This window comes from Opisthocomus hoazin, chromosome 8, assembly GCF_030867145.1.
Source record: "Opisthocomus hoazin isolate bOpiHoa1 chromosome 8, bOpiHoa1.hap1, whole genome shotgun sequence".
In the NCBI taxonomy this organism is placed as follows: domain Eukaryota; kingdom Metazoa; phylum Chordata; class Aves; order Opisthocomiformes; family Opisthocomidae; genus Opisthocomus; species Opisthocomus hoazin.
The window spans coordinates 15181807-15202350 of NC_134421.1; the positions used below are offsets into that span (position 1 = coordinate 15181807).

The 20544-nt window shown below is 39.6% G+C and overlaps 1 protein-coding gene across 2 annotated transcripts; it reads left to right on the forward strand.

Annotated features, from left to right (window-relative positions):
- The first annotated feature begins 969 nt into the window (after positions 1-969).
- On the forward strand, positions 970-20354 carry NCF4 (neutrophil cytosolic factor 4). Of its 2 annotated transcripts, none has more exons than XM_075428468.1 (10): positions 970-1003; positions 11267-11351; positions 12530-12683; positions 12985-13055; positions 13859-13986; positions 14987-15044; positions 16646-16744; positions 17480-17610; positions 17702-17767; positions 18552-20354. In XM_075428468.1, exons 3-10 carry the CDS (start codon positions 12530-12532, stop codon positions 18778-18780), a joined length of 936 nt encoding a protein of 311 aa, XP_075284583.1. In that variant the 5' UTR covers positions 970-1003; positions 11267-11351; the 3' UTR covers positions 18781-20354. The 2 variants fall into 2 exon arrangements, with proteins under 2 accessions (XP_075284583.1, XP_009942342.2); XM_009944040.2 differs by lacking the exon at positions 970-1003 and adding an exon at positions 9288-9468.
- The last annotated feature ends 190 nt before the right edge of the window (positions 20355-20544 follow it).

Genomic DNA, 20544 nt, shown 5'->3' on the forward strand with positions numbered 1-20544 from the left:
GCCACCCCAGGACACCCACAGATTTTTAGGTGCCAAGAGAGTATATCCCAGGCAGTGCCCCAGAGGGCAAGGGCAAGATTCTTATTCATTAGTTTTTCCTTCCTCTCTCCTAATGTAAATCATCTTGGCTTATCGAAGAGATATAATTTATGGCCAGTCTGCTGGCTGGTCAGCTTCATGTCTCTCATAAATTAAATAGCCAGACATATGTGGGTCAAGTTTGTAAATGCAATGCATGTCTTTAGAGGAGGGATGGATTCTTCCCAATCCTTCTTTACATTTTATTGTTTCCACACATCCCTATTTTTTTCCTTTTATGTTCCTCTTTTTGCCAACCGTGTGTGCATTATCCCTATTTTCCCTCTTGTTCTTTTCTTTTTCTCCAGTTCAGCATGTTGATGGCTGTACCAAATCGGTATATGAATTTACTGACTTTTATGCCTAATCTTTTTTTAATCCCACACCCCAAATACGGAATAAAGGACTATGTTCCACTTACATACATTGGCACATATTTCATCATGAGAGGAACTGCAAAGAAAGTTGTGTGGATGTCAAAGCTCATGATGTTCTGTTGCAGCTGAACAGCAGTAGAAGTCCCAGCTCTTCTCAAATTCTCAAGAATGACTTTATTTAGTCTTGGATATGTCTGTGGATTGTAATAGCACTTGCTGTACAACAAGGCCCGAGATCAATTTTTTTTTAAGACCACGTCTGTACTTAGTACTGCTGGTCAACATAATTGTAAGCATTAGTAAGGAGGATGCTGTACCATCCAAAGAAGTCTTGAGGCAGTGCAGTTTATTTTGTGCTGGCATAAAGTGTTTGCAGTAAAAGTTATTGATATAATTATGTTATTACATTTATTTTTATTTTTATTTTTAACCTGCAGTTCCCTCACTTGTCTCTTGGTTGACACAGTCAATAGAAAGAAAAGCTGGAGTTGAGAGAAGACAGTGGTATGGGATATTCTCCTTCTGGGATTATCAGCTCCAGGATGGAAGTAAGTAGTATTGAAAATGGGTCTAATTCAGTACTTTCTCTGCTGTGGAAAGTGATGATTCCTCTGAAAGGCTTCAGCAAAAATCAGTCCAGATAGCTGGAAGCAAAGAAGGGTGTCTGGCACAAAGGTTTTTCTGGTCAGTAAACGGGCATATATCCAGTTCAAACCCTTTTTGAGTATGATCAGGCTAGGTTTTGAAGGTTACTTGTCCATTCTTATTTTAGTGGAATATATTACAGTGCAGATGATGTCTTTGAGATGCAAACCAAGGTGAGGAAAAAAGAGACACCAGTTTCTCTTTCAAATCCTTGATTGTAAACTTGCAGAAATCACTTCTTATTCCATGTCAGGGTAGTGTTAAAAAAGCCTTGTGGACAACAGCCTGATTTAGTATTAGAGCAGCCAAACAGAACCCGATACGGGTAAAAAAAGGGGGAAACTGAGTGTCTTAAGTTGATGAGTCTTTGTAATTGCTGGCGAATCCACAGGACTCATCTGTTGACAAATAGGACAGGGTGAGCTGGAGATAGATCACTGGTAGATCAGAGAGCCAAATATCAGCCATACATCTCGGACAAGTTTGGAAGCTTGTTTCTTGTTTCTTGTTTGGCTCATTTCCTTCTCCCTTCCCCCATTTCTCTGCAGCAGAAGCAGTGTTGGGAGGTGCGTACTCTGTCTGGCAGGCTGTTGGAGGACTCTCTGGCCTCAAATTACACAGCATGAGAACCCTGTGTGTAAAATTAGCAGCAGAGTTCTGTGTATTAGGCGCCAGGGAAAAATGTCACATTCAGCAGAACTCAGAGGCGAGAGGTGGAACAGAAAGAACTGGAACGGGACATCAATCCACCTCTAGCTTTTACTGTTTTGCAGCAGACGCATCTGAGAGTGTCATAACCAGCTGGCTTGGAGCAAAGATTATTTGGGTAGTAAATGGATTTTATTGTATGTCTTAATAACAGAGATATTTGATTTTTCTTCCTTCCCCCCCCCCGCTTCCCTCGCTCTTTTTCCTTTATTCTGAAGTTTTCTAAATTTTTGTCTTTTCACATGGAAATTGCTTTTCACTCATGAAGAGTCCTGTTGACATATAGTTTTCTGACCTCCTTTCCACCCTCCTGTGGTCTGATTCCTGGTGAGAAACCCACTTCAGTGACACTACATTCAAATTCTGCAACAGCTTATACAAGTTGTTTTAGTGAAATCTGGAAAACTAAACAAAGTGCTGGCAAACAGGGCAAAGGCACTAAACCAGAGAGAAGTAGCTGTTCAAGGACTGGATTCTTTAGATACTATCTCAATAGCAGCTATCTCATTCAGAAAAACTATTACGGAAAACGTCATGGTTTGAGCGTGTGTTTTGGCTCTTTCCTTACATCATAAAAGCCACAAAATCCTTCCCACACCAGTGTTAGTTTGCCCTGAAGCATTTGCATGAGAGGGGCTGCGTTAGCATCTGCATGTGGAGATGGATTGCCAAGAGACATAATGTACACTTGGCTGAACTGTTTGGGGACGTACATGCACACATATACATTCACTGTGTTGTCAGAGTGCTTTCATTAGACAAAGTTATCAGGCAGTGATGCTGGTTTAATATATTCCTCCCCATTCATTCTCCATATTGATGTCTGTGCTGTAAGCTGGGCTGCGAAATTGATCCATGGCTTTAAAAAATGTTTTTACAACTGGATTGGTTAGCCGATGTATTTTGCAGCACAGCCTCAGATGTGCCTTTCCAGGGGACAGGAAAAAGCAACCGTACGTGAAGACAGGGAATTTCCTAAGATGATACTGTCAGCATATACTCATTTCTTGAAATCACAACTTCAAAGTCCCCCATTACCTTTGTTTGGCTCAGATTACTGAAGCTATCTGCAAGCAGGATGATGTATTCCCAGATTAGAGATCACTCTGGGGCAGAAAACTATTCTTCATTTTGTTTCCGTAGTAGGGGAGGCTCATTGGCTGCTGCTGTTTAACAAATGTGATAGTTTAGCAACTACATTCTTTTCTACAGGTTTGGGAATCAGTTCTAAGGCCTGGCATCAGAGCATTACTGACCTATTTTTAAAGAGCTATATTTTGTATTGTTTTCAATTTGAACTGTAGGCGATGTTGAGTGCAGATGGGTTGCTAAGGATAATGGTTGTAGTTTCTCACTTTTCACCTGACTTTCCTGAAGAATTATACTTCTGTTGAGCCTTTTTCCTCCTCGCTCTCCCCCTATGCGAAAAGTATTACTGTCAGACCCACTTTACAGGTGGCAAAGCCGTGGCATAAGGATTCACATAGCAAGCCAGTGGCTGATCTGAATGCAGTTAATTGAGAGGTCTCTAATTTAGACTCAGCTTCACGTAAAGAGGCAGCCTTCTGCTGCTTGAGGTATGGGAGACACAAGCTCCAGCCTTCCACACTTCAAATGGACAGACTGGCAGCTGGCTTGGGATCAGATTGCTTACTGGTACGGTTATTAGTGGACTCATGCCACAAATTTATCTTTCAAGGAATACAGGCTGAAGTAATAAAAGGCCAGTAGGTGAGGCAGCAGGTGAGGCAGGCTATAAATACACTCTGTGAGGAATACTGGCAGACCAGAACTTTGAAAATTACGGGATCTTGATACTTACTGCCTCAGTATTTGCCACTTGCCTGTTTATCCTAATCCCTAGCCCTCTTGCCCTCCAATTTGATTAGGGAAAATTGTCCCAGTTTATGAACCATTAGAAAATAAGCCAAAAACTCTCTATAACGAGCAGACTGGATATGTCTGCACCAGAAAATTGTGCTTCTTTGACTGTATCATCTTAAGTAGTACAACTCCCCTAGGTTAAAGACAATTATACCAGTGTAAAAGTGCATATCCAAATATAGCTGAGTCCCAAATGGGAAGCTACCTTTATACCAGTAATAACTAGGTCCACAGTAAGGCATAAATTTCATTCCTTTACGTTAGGAACCTGAGGTGACAAAATTTGGAATGTAGTTACTTTATAATTCATATATATTCCAAGGAGAAAGATAAAACCTTCAGAGGGGGAGTTGGACCACTTGAGGTCTGATATACTGGCCAGTGGTGCCTGTCTCCCTTCACTGCCTGTTCAGAGAATGTTCACTTAACTAAAGGCACTTACCAAAAGTTTCTAAATTAAGTAAAAGGATTTTGGTCACAGGATTTAATCAAATGGATGGGGAAATTAAACTATTAGGAACAGTGTAGGATGGTGTGAATGCAGCACTGCACAGATTTTAGCAATTCCCAAGCCTATTCTGAGATCTGGGAAAGTTCAGTGAAATTTATTTTGGAGCAATTTTGACAGGTCTTTCGAACTTGTGAAAGAGACGAAGCAGGATTTTCTTTGTCTTCAGTAGAAAGAACTCCAACAGATTTTTTGCTCTCAAGATGGTTAGGAGAATAAAATACAGACTCTCCTGCCACAAAGGGTCACTGCTGCTATGCACTTAAAACTAGGTTTTAAGCTTCTGGACGAATGGTTGTAGGCATAGCTCTCTCAGGAGCTCCTGGATGGGGCTACCCTACTTCTTTGTCTGTAATGGCCGGTTACCAGATTTTGACATTGGTAGTAACTGAAGCATATGGGTTCACCTCCAGCCCACATCTGTTGTACACAGCAGCATTGACAAGTTCTGCCCTATTTCTTCCCTATTTGCCTCTTTTATTCTGGAAGTGATATGCTATCTGGATGAAGAAATGTTCTGTTGCTGTTTCTGAACTTCCATTTTTCTCACGTAACCCAGTCTTGGGCATCAAAACCCATCTGAGCTCTGCAAGAACAAAAAGCCCCATTGCTCATCAAGGAGAAGTTATTACTGTTCTGGTAAGACTTCCTCTAACTCTTACAATCTGAAGTCATCTTACTATATTAGAGAGAAATCCTGTATCTTTTAAAAAGATTTTTAAAGGAAGCAGGTTAATTGTAAAGGAAGAATTGTTTTCCACAGAGAGGAAGATCATAATACTGCTTGTGATATTGCTCTGCGTAAGAAAAGCTGGCAAGATCTGGCTATGACATCATGAACTAACAAACCCCAGAATGATACTGTTGAATGCAATCAAAAATAGCTGATAATGACTAAAGAAAAACCTCACTTTTTGGGGTATTTTTTTCTGCAATACTTATTCTATGTTTTGCTCAAGCAATTGAGGTGCAAAAACCAAGATTCAGTTATGGGATTTAGTTTGATGTTCCAAGAAAAATGTCATTAAAAAAAAGGCTACTGTTTCTTTAATATTAGGCTCTGTAAAGCCCTTTTTATGTTGAGTGGTAATTTATTCTAGAAATGACACCACCAAATTCACTGTCAGGAACAGTGGTAGATGCCGACCTTTAAATTTCTTTAGTTCACGATGGATTGTTTTGTTGTGTTTATATCAGCAGGGCATGATCATAGCCCTTTTCTGCAGAAGCCTACTAGTTGCTTGTCACCCTAATCAAGCAGTCATGGAAACTGTGTCCAGATTTAAATCAAAGCGAATTTCCAAAGTTCTGTTCATGTATACTCCTCTGCCTTTTGTCCTCCCAACACAATGTGTGGCAGGGAGAGTATCCATGCACTCAGGCAATATGGACTGAGCCATTATGTAAGGAGGAATGTAAAACAAATCAGCTCAATTTATCTCCTCTCTGTTTTTTTTTCTGAGAAGTTCAGAAAGATAGGACAACTTCAACAACTTTTTTTTCTTTTTTTTTTTTTTTTTGATTGGGCTTGTTTTCAGCTGTTCTGAAAGCATGTATCGAAGAAAGAGAGTCTTGTTACTTACTGCTGGACCAACTGCCTTCTACAGATTTTTCTAGTGCTACCTGCAAAAGAGCGCTGAAGATTACAGGGCAGACATGAGTAGCTTATCTTACGTAACTTCTGTCCAAAAATTTTGCAGAGCTGTAATTCATTATTCATGCACTATTATAACAATGATAAGGAGTTTAAATATGACTGCATTTGAAAATAAATATTGTAAAAGTGTATTAAAGCATTCTGTAAAGCTGATGGTAACCATAAAAGCAAAATCGTAGAAGTAAGTAACATGAATGGAAAATGGAATGTAGCCCCAAATCACCTTTCTCAAATCAGTGTTGTCAGTTGCAGCTCAGCCTTACACAACCACAGAAGAAAAGGCATTCAACTGCTAATGATGTGTGTGCTACAGAAACAAATATTCCACATATGCTTTGAAAACAATAGGTAGAATGAAAGTATCTTGCAAACCAACTCTGCTGTATGTGTTTCCGTTTGATGTTCAGCTTCCTTGCAGTGATTGATAAAATGTTACGTACTTTACAGACTAATCTGTGATGAGACCAGACATCTTTTAAGAATATTATTCTTGTTCACTTTATTCTGTCACTTAAATTTATTCTATGGCTGGTGACTGAACATAACTGTGCAGCACTTTTCTAACATCGGGTGCATCAGAGAGAAGCCATTACTCTAGAGTGTAGAGACATGCACAGCCAAAGTGATACAGTAGCTGCTGCCCTAGTAGACACGGTATGTAGTGCTGTCATCAGAATTGATTCAGCTGAGTATTTTTGCTATATTCCTATGATTTACCTTTTATTAGTGATTCATGTGTCTTTAGTGATTTGGGACTACATTCCCATTTTCCCTTAAAATTTCATGCTTGCTCTGGCTGTTTGGTTACAGCTGATACTCTCAGATTTCCAATATATGTATCCTTGTACAAGTATTTTCTAACAACACGTGTATTAGACAGAATGCCACAATTTCACAGCTCACAAACATCCACGGCCAAAATAATAGAGTAGGTGCTGAACTGCAAAAAGGTATGTAATGGTGTCAGCATATTGTCATGGTTCAGTCAGCTGAGGATTTCCTTAGTAGTCTCCTTTAATTAATTAATTTGTTAGTATGTTTTGCACCTGGATGCCTGCTTTCACTTGCACATCGATAAAGGTCAGTGCATAGTGCCGTAATGACTGTGCCGCCCATGTATGAGTGGGTTTTCTCAAAACTGAGAGCTGACCATGTCAGCTGATGAAATTGGCTACTTTCATAGTGCAGACATATCTCTTGACAAGGGTATTGTCATTATGGTATCAATTTTGTAATGGACATTTATTTTATTCACCAATAATAAAGTAGTTATTTGAGCAGAAAGAGAATGTGGGTTTGACTAGATTCAGTCCATTTCCTCAGTCTGAACAGCAGAAATTGCTATTTCTATTATAGTAGCACAATAGTAGAAATTGAGCGAGAACACCTGGTAGCCAAGGCACTGATTTGTCACAGAAGAACATGGCAAAGCAGTGTTTCAAATTGCAGTCTCTGACAGCCTTGGTGAGCCTTCTAACCAATCAGTTGTCCACTCTTCTGAAGTAGGAGTCTGCCTTTTCATCAGAAAAGACGGTCTTGGTTTTGGTTTAGTTCAGAATAAAAAAATATTGCAGGATCTGAAACTTTCTTAGCAGGTTTAGCATTATTCTGTCAGGTTAGTATTACTACTGGCTATAATCTCCAGTATAGAGTAGTGGAATTGAGGAGCTGCTCTCAATTTTTTTTACTCAGCTACAGCAAAGTAGTTGCATGGACAATTTATCTGTTGGTTTGTTCTTGAAAAGCCATGTCTCCAGGTAAACAACAAGCAAGTATTTTTGCATTGTGTTATATCCTCTGTTTCTTAAAAGATGTACCTGCATTGTATCTAGATTATCTTCCAAGAGATTTGAAAAGGTTAGAATAGCCTTTTTATGATTTTCTTGTCGAAACTATGATATGCATCAAATATAAACAGTTACCTTAAAAGCACCCCTCCAGCCTTTCTCTTTCACTTCTATTAAACTTTGCAGTTCTTGTGCTTTCCACAATCTTTTTTCATGTGTCAGGAGAGCTCCTATGAATTTTCATGAGTTCATGTATATTGATCTTGTGATTAAGGGCTCTGATCAAAGTGATCTATTCCTCTTTCCTTCTGAATGTCAGGAGAAAGCAAGAGGATTGCAGTTAGAAAACTTGATTATTTTCTCTCTCACTCAAGGCAGAGGGAAGAGAATAATCAACCTGACTTCAGGTTACATGAGGACTGCACGTTTAGCAGGCCTAATCAAGAAAATGTAATACACAGCAGAGTGTGAAGATCTGGGGAAATACTTATATCCAACATCACCACTCAGAACTACTCTGCTAAATCTGTGTGGGCAGCACAGAGTAGCAGATGATTCAGAGAATACAGTTCAGAATTTTGTAGCTTCTCCTGATCCCTCCTGATCAAGAGACACTATATCCCCTCTCAAATTCTATAATTGTGCCTTCAGTTATCCACAAGAAAGAGATGGGTGAAGAATTTTCTTCATTAAAATGCAGTGAAATGCAGTTCACTCTCAAGGCTGATGATTACAGTTGTAAACAGAGTTTTATTTTGAAGGATTCTGGTTGATTTTTGCCCCATTCAGATGAGAATTATTGTGCTTGACAGCAGAAGGACAAGAAGGTTTTGATCACGAAAATGGAAGAGAAGCAAAGTCCGAAATGTGGAGGCAAAGATACTGCACATGACAGCTTTTGACTGAGGCAGACAAGCTATGCTGCAACTTATCCACGGTTTTAGGAAATGATGGTTTCCTCATCACTTTCTTCCTTTTATTTCCTTTTTGCAAATTTGTCAACTGATGTTATATGAATGCTATATCACTACCCTTTGTGCACAAGGCAGGGTAGTCAGGTCTTTGGGACATTAGCCTGTCTTTGTAGGTGGCAAACGTGGATTGCTTTGAGCACATGAAGCTGAAAAGATCTCTGCTCTTTCAAGGACTCACATCTTACTTGCATTGATCCATCCTTCAAAGCTCATATCCTAATCTCCTGAGACTGATACCCTGGTAACCATATGTTTGACAAGGTTGAATTTTCTGCTCCCACTTGAAAATTTATTCTTTAGCTCCACCTCCTGGCTCTTGGTCCATGGAAGGGAGGATTCTCAGGAATCACAGAGCCTCAAGAAGGGATCAGAAGTATTCATCCTAGTTTACAAACGTTAGTGTAGAGGTGTATAGCTGGAGCAAAACAGAATTTGTTGATCCCATCATACTGGCTTTCCACAGAGGCAGATCTTTCAGTGAAGAGGTGGACAATTGAATATGTGGCTCATAGTTTCTGCTTTTTGTTGAGCTTTTGGTTTCTCAACTGTGGCAGTTTCGATACATGACAGACATCACAAAACAGTCTTTCTTTATGACTGTTTTTTCTCTAGTACTTCCTCAATCTCTTGGGGGTGGGGAGGTACAGAAGACATCGTCTGACACTGAAACATTAAAAAAACAATCTCTGAGGCCTTACAAAGGAGTCTTGATTCATGCAGGGAAAATTGCTTTGGCTGTGTTCATCCTATTCAACCAGGAACTGCCCAAGAAGTGGAGGAATAAAGCTTAGCCATCTGGATTTAAGAAGCTGAAAACCATGTCTCTGCCCCGACAGCTGCGAGAAAAGAGGTAATGTGTCTCTCCCTCCTCCCGCCTCCCCACAAGCCTCCACGTAACTGCTACAATCTGTGCATTTAATTTGAATGCAAGCTTCTTTGGTGATTCTAAAAGGCTTCTTGTTATTGTACTTTCCAAACTATTAGGCTCCTCAGTGTGGAGCAGACCGTTTCTTAAGTTGGAGTGGATTTTCTTCTTTTCCTGGGGAATATTCACCACCTAGGACAACAGTGGGTCATTGTCCTCTTTGTAGCTGCAAACAGTTTCCCTTTTACGGGGATTTGTGATATGAGTGTTTGTGATATGACTAATTGTATCTCTTGATCTCCATAGTCACATCCCTTTTCACAGTAAGTGGTAGTATTTATGGTGTTGTGGGTGGTGCTGATTCATGTCATTTTCCTCGTTCGGCAAGCTATTGCAAGCACTTGCATCATTACTTGAGCCTTCCAGATGAGCCCTTTCCATTCCACGCAGTGTGGAAGACCCTGCTTGGGATATTCTCCTAGCAGAATAAACTGAGCCAGCTGCCATGTTTTTTGTATTATCAGAATATTTAACATTACATCAGCTTGGTATTTCTTAGATGATCCTTTTTAAAGTTTCTCTTTCTCTCAACCTCGTTTGTTATTTTTTTTTCTCATTCTTGATCCTTTCAACTTAAGTGTTGATATGAATACCACTCTAACATCTTTGAGTTGTAAAATTGAAGCAAGAGTGAATTTGTCTTCTGTTTGTCAAAGGTGTTGTACCAAGGAGAAGGTCCCAGAGAAAAAAAGCTCCTGCCAATCCATGCTGTTTTATTGTGTAGACAATATAGACAAGAAACATGGGAGTGTGGTCATATGGCTGCTTTTTATGGGTTCCTGCAGGGATCGTTCCTTCTCTCTTGCTTCAAATCCAATACTTTCTAGGATCTGCAAAGCTTATTCTGACCTTGTCCACTGTCATGTGTTCCTTCACACATTTTTCATATTTCAAAGAAGAATCTTTGTGCTTACTTCAGGTTATCTGCTGTGACTGGGAGATACAGTAATATCTGTAAATATTTGCTAGGCTGCTCCTTCTTTTTTTGAAGCCTCTTTAAGAGTCTGCTTTACTGTGCCATTTACAAGACAACTTGACAACATTTTGGCAGCTGGTGTAGGCACCACTAGTTATGATAGAGAACAATGCCATGTCTTTGTTTCTTTGCTTTTTTTTTTTTCTGTTTGTACTTATCCTTCTGTAGTTTCCTACCTTATATGCATAATGTACATTGTATGCATCTTACACATAGATTGCAACGTTTTTAGGAATTAGCTTTGTCCTGTCAGTTTCTACAGCACCTAGCACAACAAGCTCTTTTCTCAGAACTGTTTCCTATTCCCTACAGTAATGGAGCATAAATCATGGTGTGTAGTGATCTCCTTAGAATAAGAGATACTGCTGCAGAGTTATTATTGTAAGTCTACTAGATGCAGTAGGAAGGATTAACAATGCATCCACATCTGAACACATTTCTCAGGAAAAGCCTACCAGCTTGTTTCTTTCGTAGTCCCGCTACTCTAGCAAGACTAGGGATGATAGGCATGTTTTTCAGGCTTGATGAATCTTCATAATAGTCACTGACTTGTGCTGAACTTACAGAAACTTGGCTTCTCTAGATCAGAGCTCCAGAGGAAAAGAATGATACCACAAGTTTCTAACTTCATGGTTTTGACACTAGATAATGTTATGTTGCCTAACTCTCTTCGTTCTGTATGGCATAAGGACCTCTGAAGGCTAATGCCAATATGAGTAACCTAAATCTTTTGTTCTTGCTTCACAGTGACTTTGACCAACTTCCAGATGATGTACCTATTTCAGCTAACATTGCAGATATTGAAGAGAAGAAAGGCTTTACTAATTATTATGTAAGAAGGGAGATTTATCCTATCTTTATGTGCCCTCATCTGTGACTGGTTTGGCTGTGGGAAGCAAAATGCAGTTAATCTTTTTAGCATGAATTGTTCCGTGCTTCGACCTCCTCAGTGCTTCTTTTTTCCGGAATGGAGTTTGTCTGTCACAGATTTAGTCTAAAAATATATTGTCTGGGTGAAATGTGACAGAGGTATCCTCTAACATTGCTTGTTTTCTAAATTCTTATCTAATTTCTGATCAATTTCCTGTTAGAGTGCTGTACCTTTGGTGAAGGTAGTGGGAAAGGAATTCAAAGAGGGTAGAAGGGCAGGGTCTTGTCTTCATCATTCCACAGTACTGGCAAGTTAGGATGCTTCCATCTCCACAGAAGGTAGTGTATTAGTAAGTCATGAAAGAGCACATAGGAAGGGAATAGTAGGGAAAATCACTATGACATCTTACAAAGAGGGGTTTTGGAAAATACTGGCTCATTTTGACTTCTGCAGGATATGCTGCTTTTGCTGGAGACATTGCTCATAAAACATTCCCACTACAATATGCAGCTTTTACTCTGGAATATCGTGATGTTTGGTTGCTCTGTCTTTATGCTTTTTGAAGGATCTGGCTGCAACATGACTCAGAGGTCAGTGCATGGAAATTGTGGGCTCCTTTAGAGCAAAGCGATTTTGGCAAGACATAAGAAATAAGACAGTGGTTGGAAGAGGTCAGACCATAATTTCTGAAATTGTGTGCTTTAAAGTCAAAAAGAAGTATGAATGCCTTTGACTCTGCAAATAAATTCATTTAGATGTCTTTCTATAGATTTAGATACCTGAAGCATCCTACTGTAAAATATTTGTATTTACCTCCCTAATAGGTTTTTTTTGTCACTGAAGGAAGGTGTGTAAGCATAAAGTAGCATCTAGTCATTTCAGGTTTCCTTTTAAGATCATGTAATAGAAAGCAGCCACAGGGATGTGATCCATGGGAAAGTTGGACCCACACCTGTACCACACTGTCTGGTGCTAACTTTGAGTCTGCAGATGCTTAACTGAAGGCTTGCTTTCCACTCTGCCCCTAAGGCAATATTCCCACTACTGCAGCACTGATCTTATGTTCCTACTGTATGCCTCACTTTCATCTGGTATTTACAAGTATGAACATCAGCCTGAATCCCCCTTCTCTGTTTCAGATGTTTGTCATCGAAGTAAAGCTTAAAGGTGGTGGCAGATATCTGATTTTCCGACGCTATCGTCAGTTCTATGCCCTGCACACCAAATTAGAGGAGAGATATGGGGCAGAGAGCAAAAATAGCCCTTTTACCTGCACACTCCCCATATTGCCAGGTAAGCTGTCAGTGCCAAATCTGTGCATGATTAGCAGCTTTCTGATCCCCAGGCTGTCCTAAAGAGAAGTGCATTGTAGGAAAGTAGTTGTGACAAGGAACTGGTTTCCAGCTGTGGATGCTGGGGAAGTCAAGTTCCATTGGCAGTTCCTCCAATTGTGGTAAAGTTCATTTAGAAACCTAAAATCCTTTAGAAAATATGTATTTTCTTGGAGATCCTACTTTCTCCTGATTGCTTCATTTCTCTGACAGCCTCCATTTTTTTTTTCTTGAATGACTGTCACAGGTTTTATATTTTCCAGGAAAAGTTTATGTTGGGGCCAAAAAGGAAATTGCTGAGAACAGGATTCCTATCCTAAATGTCTACATGAAGGTAAAACTTGATTTTAAGGTAGAGATTGGACTGAGCACTGCAGATACTGACCCCTTGAAATCAGCTAGGAGAGACAGTACTATTGTAGTCCTAGGTATCTGCTTCTCTCTGTATTGTTTTTCCCGAAGACACAGTATCCATACTGTGGGACAGCCTGCAGTCCTATTCCCCAGATTGTTCAGACTGTAGGGTCTGCTGGAGTATGCAGTTCAGAAAGGTCTACTCCCTGCCTTCATATGTAGATAGATATCCTTACAAATAAAACCCCGGAGATGTACGAGGAAATGGTGAATCTCCAGGTGTTGCATGCATGTGGAGTTGGTATGTGCACATAAGGGAGTAGGAAAGTGGAGTGGACTTCTGGGGCTACCTGCTCTACAGTGAAGACACAGCCAGTAATATCGAGGAGAGAGATTCTTTGTGCGCAGGTTAACTGAAGGCCTGTCTTTAAATCAGTAAAATTCTGAAGCGCTGGCCAAGACTCCCAGCACTCAAGATTGCCTTCTTTCCACAGTCATTCATGTTCTGAAGGGAAACACAAAGAGCAATTTACTCCTTCTACAGTAAATCAGGCACAGAAAGAGTGAATCAATACATTGGCCAGCTCCAGGAGTAAACAGGAGAAACTGTCAGTTGTTCAGCCGTGTCCTGCTGAGTGAGAAGGGAGAGGTGGGAGGTTTCTGGCAATAACGAATATTCTTCATGATCCTGTGGGTCAGAGAGGCATATTTGTTACATATAAATAAATAGAGAATTGGTCTCTCCCACTGTTACACTCTGCTTCCTACTTGCTCCTGGCGCAGAACCTACTCTGCCTACCCGCTTGGGTGTTGATGGATGAAGAGGTACGGCTCTTCTTCTACCACTCAGACTTTGATAGTGAACAGGTGCCTCACAGACTGAGACGGCTTCGCCCACGGACACGCCGAGTGTAAGTGACTGACATGTTTTTTCAGCATTGATTGATGTAAGACATGCTGTTCAGTTTTGGGGTGAGAGAGAGATGAGGATCACCACTGTGTTTCCCAAGTGAATCCGTGAAGTCTTAATATAAGGATCCTTGTGGTAGAGTGAACACAGGATATTTCTTGTTCTCAGTAATCTCAAATTTTTGAAGCGGATATGGTACGTGCATTAAAGGAAGATTCCAAAATGAGAGTATAGCTTGCTTTCAAAAAAGTGCTGCTCAGCTCTATCTGCTGGTAATTGTTTAACGGTAATATCTATTATGATGTGCAGAATATACAGGTCAAGCTTAAAGACTTAGGCTTGCACCACTGAAGTCAATGTGAGCTTTGGCACTGAATTCAGTTAGATCTGGTTCAGACACTAAATGAAACTGAATACTTAATTTGTTCCTGTCTTTTGTCTAAACAGGGGCCTGTCTTACATAGCAGCATTGACACCCCTTTGGAGAACTGCAAAGTAGACGTCACACTTCATTACCCTTCAAATTAATTCTTCTTTCAACATAGCAAAGATGGACCCACTTCCTTTTCACTTACCTCAAACAGTGCAAAAGCTGCATGTGTGTTTGCGTTCCTGGATGTGTGTATGATGGCAGAGTTTGAACTGAATGCCCTAAACGCTAGAAACAGGGATGACCAGAAGGCAGAGTAGGGGGGGCTGAGGAGTGCTGTGGAAGAGAGGTGCAGGATGCTGACTGTATTGAAAATTCCATCTGTTCTCAGCAGCAGACATCATCAGATTGCTGCTGCTCTGCACTGAAACTGAGAGAACTAGGGCAATGTTGTTGCATCCATATTTACTTACTTCAGTCCTGCACACAGATTCTCATGCAGTTTCTCCAGTGATCTATGGCTTGCCTGCCTCTTAAATAATGAAAATGCAGTCACTGTGCTACTGATTGTGTAGTACTTTTGATGACTAGAAAGACACACGTACCTCCCTGCTGTCTCCTTTCTTTGCAGTAAAAGCGTTTCACCTCAAGTGCCTATTTCTGACCGCGTGGCAACTCCACGGGCTGAAGTGAGTACTCTGCACAGTCTGTCATAGGATAGGAGATTAAACTCTGTTTTACTTTGGTATCTCATCGATCAAGTTGCCTTTTCCAATTAGGGCTTGGGGAAAGAAGGGAAAGTGAAATCGACACAGGAAAGCAATTGATTTTAACAACAGGGAATGAAGCAAAGGATGGAAAGAAGTGTTCTGTTCCTCCTTACTTGAATAATAAGACGCTCCATTGTGAAGTCAGAATGACAGGACGTTCAAAATTAAGAGACATGTACAGCTTACTGCCAAATGGTCCACATTTATATAGTGATATCCACAAATAAAATTTAAAACAAGCACAAGCTTCAGTCCCATTGACTTCAGCACATGTTTAACAGCTTTGCAGGTGAGGCTTCTTCATATTTTCTGCAACCTAAGTGTTCTAATGAAAAGTGCCTATACCCTTGTCTTTTGCTGTATATTGTCTTGGTACTAAGCACATGGAACTGCTTTGTAACCAGTACTTGTCTGAGCATGGTCTTGCTTCCTGGCACCTGTGACTTTGGCATGTAAGATTAAGAAAAACAGAAAAGCAAGTGCTTTGAGGTTTGCTGGTTTTGCTTTTTACACGGAGTATGGCAGGCCTTGTATCAGTCATATCTCTTGGGTTTTATCGATTAATTTATTAATATTCAATATACCTGCCAGAACTTTTCAATAGATGAAAAAAGGGTTTTGAAAGAACTATTAAGTAAACTTATGAACTGCTAGCACAACAGTAGCCATTGTCTTTTTTTTTATCAGGAGAACTGGCATACACAAGACCAAAAGAACGATCTCAACATACAATAAAGAATACCTTTTCATTTTTGCTTCTCTAAGAGCATTTAAACGGCTACCATGTTCTCTAAGGACAATGGGGGAGATGTGCATTTCTGATAACTGGGGCAATTTAATTATTCAAAAACAGCTTGTTAGGGTGGTAGTACGTGCTTACCTCTTTTTTTTTTCTTTTTTCCCCTGAAGGGGATGTCTAAGTTCCATTTTAACTACATGTCAATTTCCCAGACTTCCCCAGTTCTCTCTGTTCAGTGTACAGGCCTGAAAGCTAAAGATAAAAGCAACAGTTAGTTACCCTTAAATCAGAACACAATACTTCTGCAATTCTTTAAGGCTCTTTGTGATATTTTGCAGCAAATCTGTATGCTGTAAAACTGCAATCAGAAATAATATGTATTTTTTCAATTCTCAGGATTTCAAGTTTTCAGGTTGTCGATTGTCTTCAGCTCTGTTGACTTACTTGTTCTGAAGTGTTTTCACCTTCTTTATATTTATTTCTCTGGTACTCAGTGTCCTGCCACTTTAAGAATCCTAGCATGTAGCTGTCTCAGAGCTGTGTTTATCCTAGTGCTTTCACTACTTCTTCAAAGCATTTTTGTGTGTGCGGAGTAGGAGAAGAAATTGTGAGAACTGCAGACTATGGTCATATATGTGAGCTTACCCCAGAAATACGTCTGTGATGACAAAGTGCATACTATCGTGCTGCTTTATGCTCTCACCCCAAGAACACAACAGAAAGAAAGATTCACTTTTGTAATTTGGTGAATTAATAATTTCAGTGCTATTACTTTCCGTAGGCACTGTTTGACTTTTCTGGAACCAATAAACTGGAACTCAGCCTCAAGAAGGGAGACTTGATCTATCTACTCAGTAGAGTAAACAAGGACTGGTTGGAGGTAAGACTGCAATAGCAGTACTGAATTGTTAGCATACCTTGAAATATACGAGTAGAAAGGGGTCTCCTAGTCCTTGGGACCTGTCTGCTCCTTTCAAGGAGAAACTATCGTAGTCAGGTCTTACTGTCAAGAATAAATGCTTGACTCCAAATTTGAAATTGTTTCCTTCCTTGGTGGTTTTTAGCTTACAATTCTGCCCTCTAGACTTCAGTATTCATTTGCATTTGCTTCTGTGGGAACGTTTTTAAATTCTTTGGAAGTGATTAGAACACAGAAAGACCACAGAAAGGAGATGGAAACTCCATTTCAGCGATTAATTTGTTTCTTGCCTCAGGGTGAGTTGCTATATACTTCATGCTTCATACCACAACACACGTCAGCCTGATTAGAGAGAACTTGGGCAATGTTGCAGTGTTCTGAAAAAGGATGAGGAGAACATACTGTGTGTTTGCAGATATGATATCTGTGCTTGCTCAAACACCACAGCCTGCCTTGGTAACCATCTGACTTTCATTTCTTACACACTGTTTCACTCCCCTGCCTTATATTTTACTACACAATTGTATAATCTTTTTGTAGGGATGCCATCAGGTTGCTTCCATAGGCTTCCTTTTCTTGATTCTAGTAGAAAAATTATTAATGTTGTTTCCATGGAAATTAATTGAATTCCAGAACTTCTTGTATGTGGCCAAAATGGCATGGTTTTCTTCATTCTAACGCTTCCTGTCATTCCAGGGAACAGCTAATCATGCCACTGGGATTTTTCCATGTGCTTTTGTGAAGATCATAAAAGATTTACCACAGCAGGAAGACACAGTTAATAAAGTTCGTTGTTATTACCATGATGAGAATGTAAGCACTATCAGGTAATAAGAAAATAGTATTCCAGTTTACTGCTGATGAAATGCCAACAATTCTCTTTTCATTATGTCATGACTAGATTTGTTCTTGTTACAGAGATATCTCAGTGGAAGAGGATCTGAGCATCATCCCATCATTCAAAGATCTCATGGAACTGATGAGGTACAATGCAAGCTGTTAGTTGTATGTTTAATATCATTTAAACATTTGTCAAGTTCCTTCTAGCCCTAGATTTTCCACATTCTACTTGGTCATCACCGTGTTTTGGGTGTGAAATAATTTTCAGGTGTCCTGAAGAAGTTGTACTTTGTGAAGTTGTACATCTGTGCAGACACTAGTCTGCCTTGGGATTGTCAATAAGTATGGAATGCCACACAATTCTACTTCAGTTATGCTTGGTAGAAGTTTCCATTTCTTGCTCTAAGATCAGAGCCATACTCCCATGCAAGGATCTTTTGTCTAATCTATTTCCTCAGGATGCCGGACACTGCCTTCTAACAGATGTTAAACTAGTGTCAAGCTAGATTAATCTAGTGTTGAACATCAAAACAGTAGAACATCAAATATTAGTAACAGAACACCTGTGCTAATATTCTTCCGTTCCTTGACCTGCCCTCCCCTCAAAAAAAGCAACCATAAGTAGGCAGAAGCGAGTAGTAACTACAGTCAACTCTTATGTATGGGAATTTTATCAAACTCACAGATTAATTGTGCCATGCGTGTGGTGTTACTGGAAATGCTTCTGACAGATTTCTTAGCTTAAACACAGCACAGCATGAATGTGGCTATATCACTTCTTGTACTAGCTGTATCAAGAATGCCAAGACACCCAAGGCTTTGTGTACCTTTTAGCAGAATGAATTAAATTGCCAGTGTATTGTTCATCATGTAGCACCTCCCAGGCATTCCTTGATTTCTGGGGATCAATCCCTTTCTTTTCTGCCAGGCGGGAGTTTGACCAAGATGACATTGTTTTGAATTACCGGGACCTTGATGGTGATCTCATCCGGTTGCTCTCCGATCAGGATGTTGAACTCATGGTGTCTCAGAGCAGAAGGCGGCCCTCTGAGAAGCGTTTCTTCCCTTGGAAGTTGCACATCACTCACAAAGATGACTTGGGTGTCTACAACACTAGTCCAGGAATAGATGCTACGCAAACTGTAAGAGCAATATAAGTGCTATATAGAGATGTTCCAGTAGGTAGCTATACAGTCCTTCCGTAATCCCTCTCTGCAGACAGTTTCCTTTAACAAGCCTTTGAAGTGAGCTTGAAAAGAGTAATTTTTAGTAATGTATTGCCTTTCAATGTAAATTCTGTACTTAGTTAGCTTCTTCAGCTTTTTAGCACTTCTCTGTCATAGAGACCAGAGAAAGTGAGAAACAGAGAAATAAAATCACTGTCCATATTCACAAAGCAAGTCAATATCATTTAAACATTGCCGGCAATAGACGCTTAGTGTCCTGAGCCCCAAGACATGCTCTAATCCCTATTCTTGCTCCCAGAGCTAATTATTGGTCCAGAATGTCTTCATAAGCTGTTTTTCTAGGCTGCCATAATATTCTTTTCACTTGCTGATATGAAGGTTTGGGTGCCAGTGCTTATGAATGCGTAATTATTTTTGTAACGTGGCAGTCTGACTGGGCATTCATAATTTGTTCTGGAAGCATCAAGAAAACTTTTTCATATTTCAGTGAAGAAATTTCAGCCCACCTTTGCTTTCTTCTTTCCACTGACCAATATTTTGAATTCTGTGAATCAAACCTAGTACACCTGTGGTGCTCCTCACAGACTTTTTTGTAATTGTACAGACTATGTATTTCCACATTCTGTGAAAATTTGTGTGATGCCTATTCAAATAGCAACTTCTTCTCTTTCTGTCTTCTGCTTTCTGATACCTTATTGCAAAGCAGAACTAACAAGAAATTACTGTATCAGATTATTCAACAAATAAAGTTACATACGAGTTTATTTTATCAGTTTCTATTCAAAAGGTCTTTTTTTGGGGGGATGACATAATTCTGCTCCTTCTTTTTTTTTTTTTTTGCTTGAAAGTGAGACAATTTTGAGGAAGAGTTTGAATGTTACCTATTCAGCTTTCCTTAAGGTGCAGTTCATTACTGGAAAAAAAAATATCTTGTAATAATTTCTTTAATGGTCATACAATTAAAATATTTTCTTCTTCAACAAATTTACTGCTGCTTGTAAGAATTACAAGTTATGTATGTCTTACATAAATTGCTTGATACCTAAAATACTGTATCTTAAAACCACCATGCAGTCATGGTGTTAAAAAGATATCACCAAGTATAATCAGTAAAAAAAAAGAAGTTAAAAGAGTTTTCAAACACTATGCTTTGGATTCAGCTGTTAGTTTCTGGCTTTATGCTACAGTTACTCGTTTTAAAAAAATCTTTGGCCTTGACCTGCTGCTAAAATTTGTACAGACAGAAGGGAAGATGAACAGGTATCTGCAGGTACTAAGAAACAGTTGACTAATGATGCATGAATATCTAACCTGACCCTCCCCAAACTGGCAAAATAATGTTTTCTCTTTTTCTTAGATGTTACCTGTAATGCTATCAGGTAACAAGATCTTCAACAACAAGAAAAGTTGACTTATCCTTTAAACTTGTTTTTTTCTTTTTTTTCTTCCTGATGTATGTACATACACTTAGTTATATACATAAGCTTTAATATTCTGTTATCCGTAACCCTGCATTTATGCATATAAGTGTATTGGAAATAAAGGAAAGAGCTTGGTTTTAAAGATAAGCATATTGTTTGCTATACTGGGATCCATAAATAATTTCTTACTTGACACTTAATAAAGTGCATGGTTCTAGCAGTATACCAATCCTGTACAGACTTGCACAAGACAATGCACTCTCCAAAGAGCTGTAAGATGTGCTACGGGCTATATCTGCTTTCCAGGTACAAA

Bases quoted from the DNA above. Each gene is read 5' to 3' on its own strand.
- NCF4 (XM_009944040.2), top strand. From the start codon at position 9,437: ATGTCTCTGCCCCGACAGCTGCGAGAAAAGAG. The intron at 11,352-12,529 runs GTAAGAAGGGAG...TCTCTGTTTCAG, and splicing joins AAGGCTTTACTAATTATTAT to ATGTTTGTCATCGAAGTAAA. The intron at 17,768-18,551 runs GTACAATGCAAG...CTTTTCTGCCAG, and splicing joins GATCTCATGGAACTGATGAG to GCGGGAGTTTGACCAAGATG.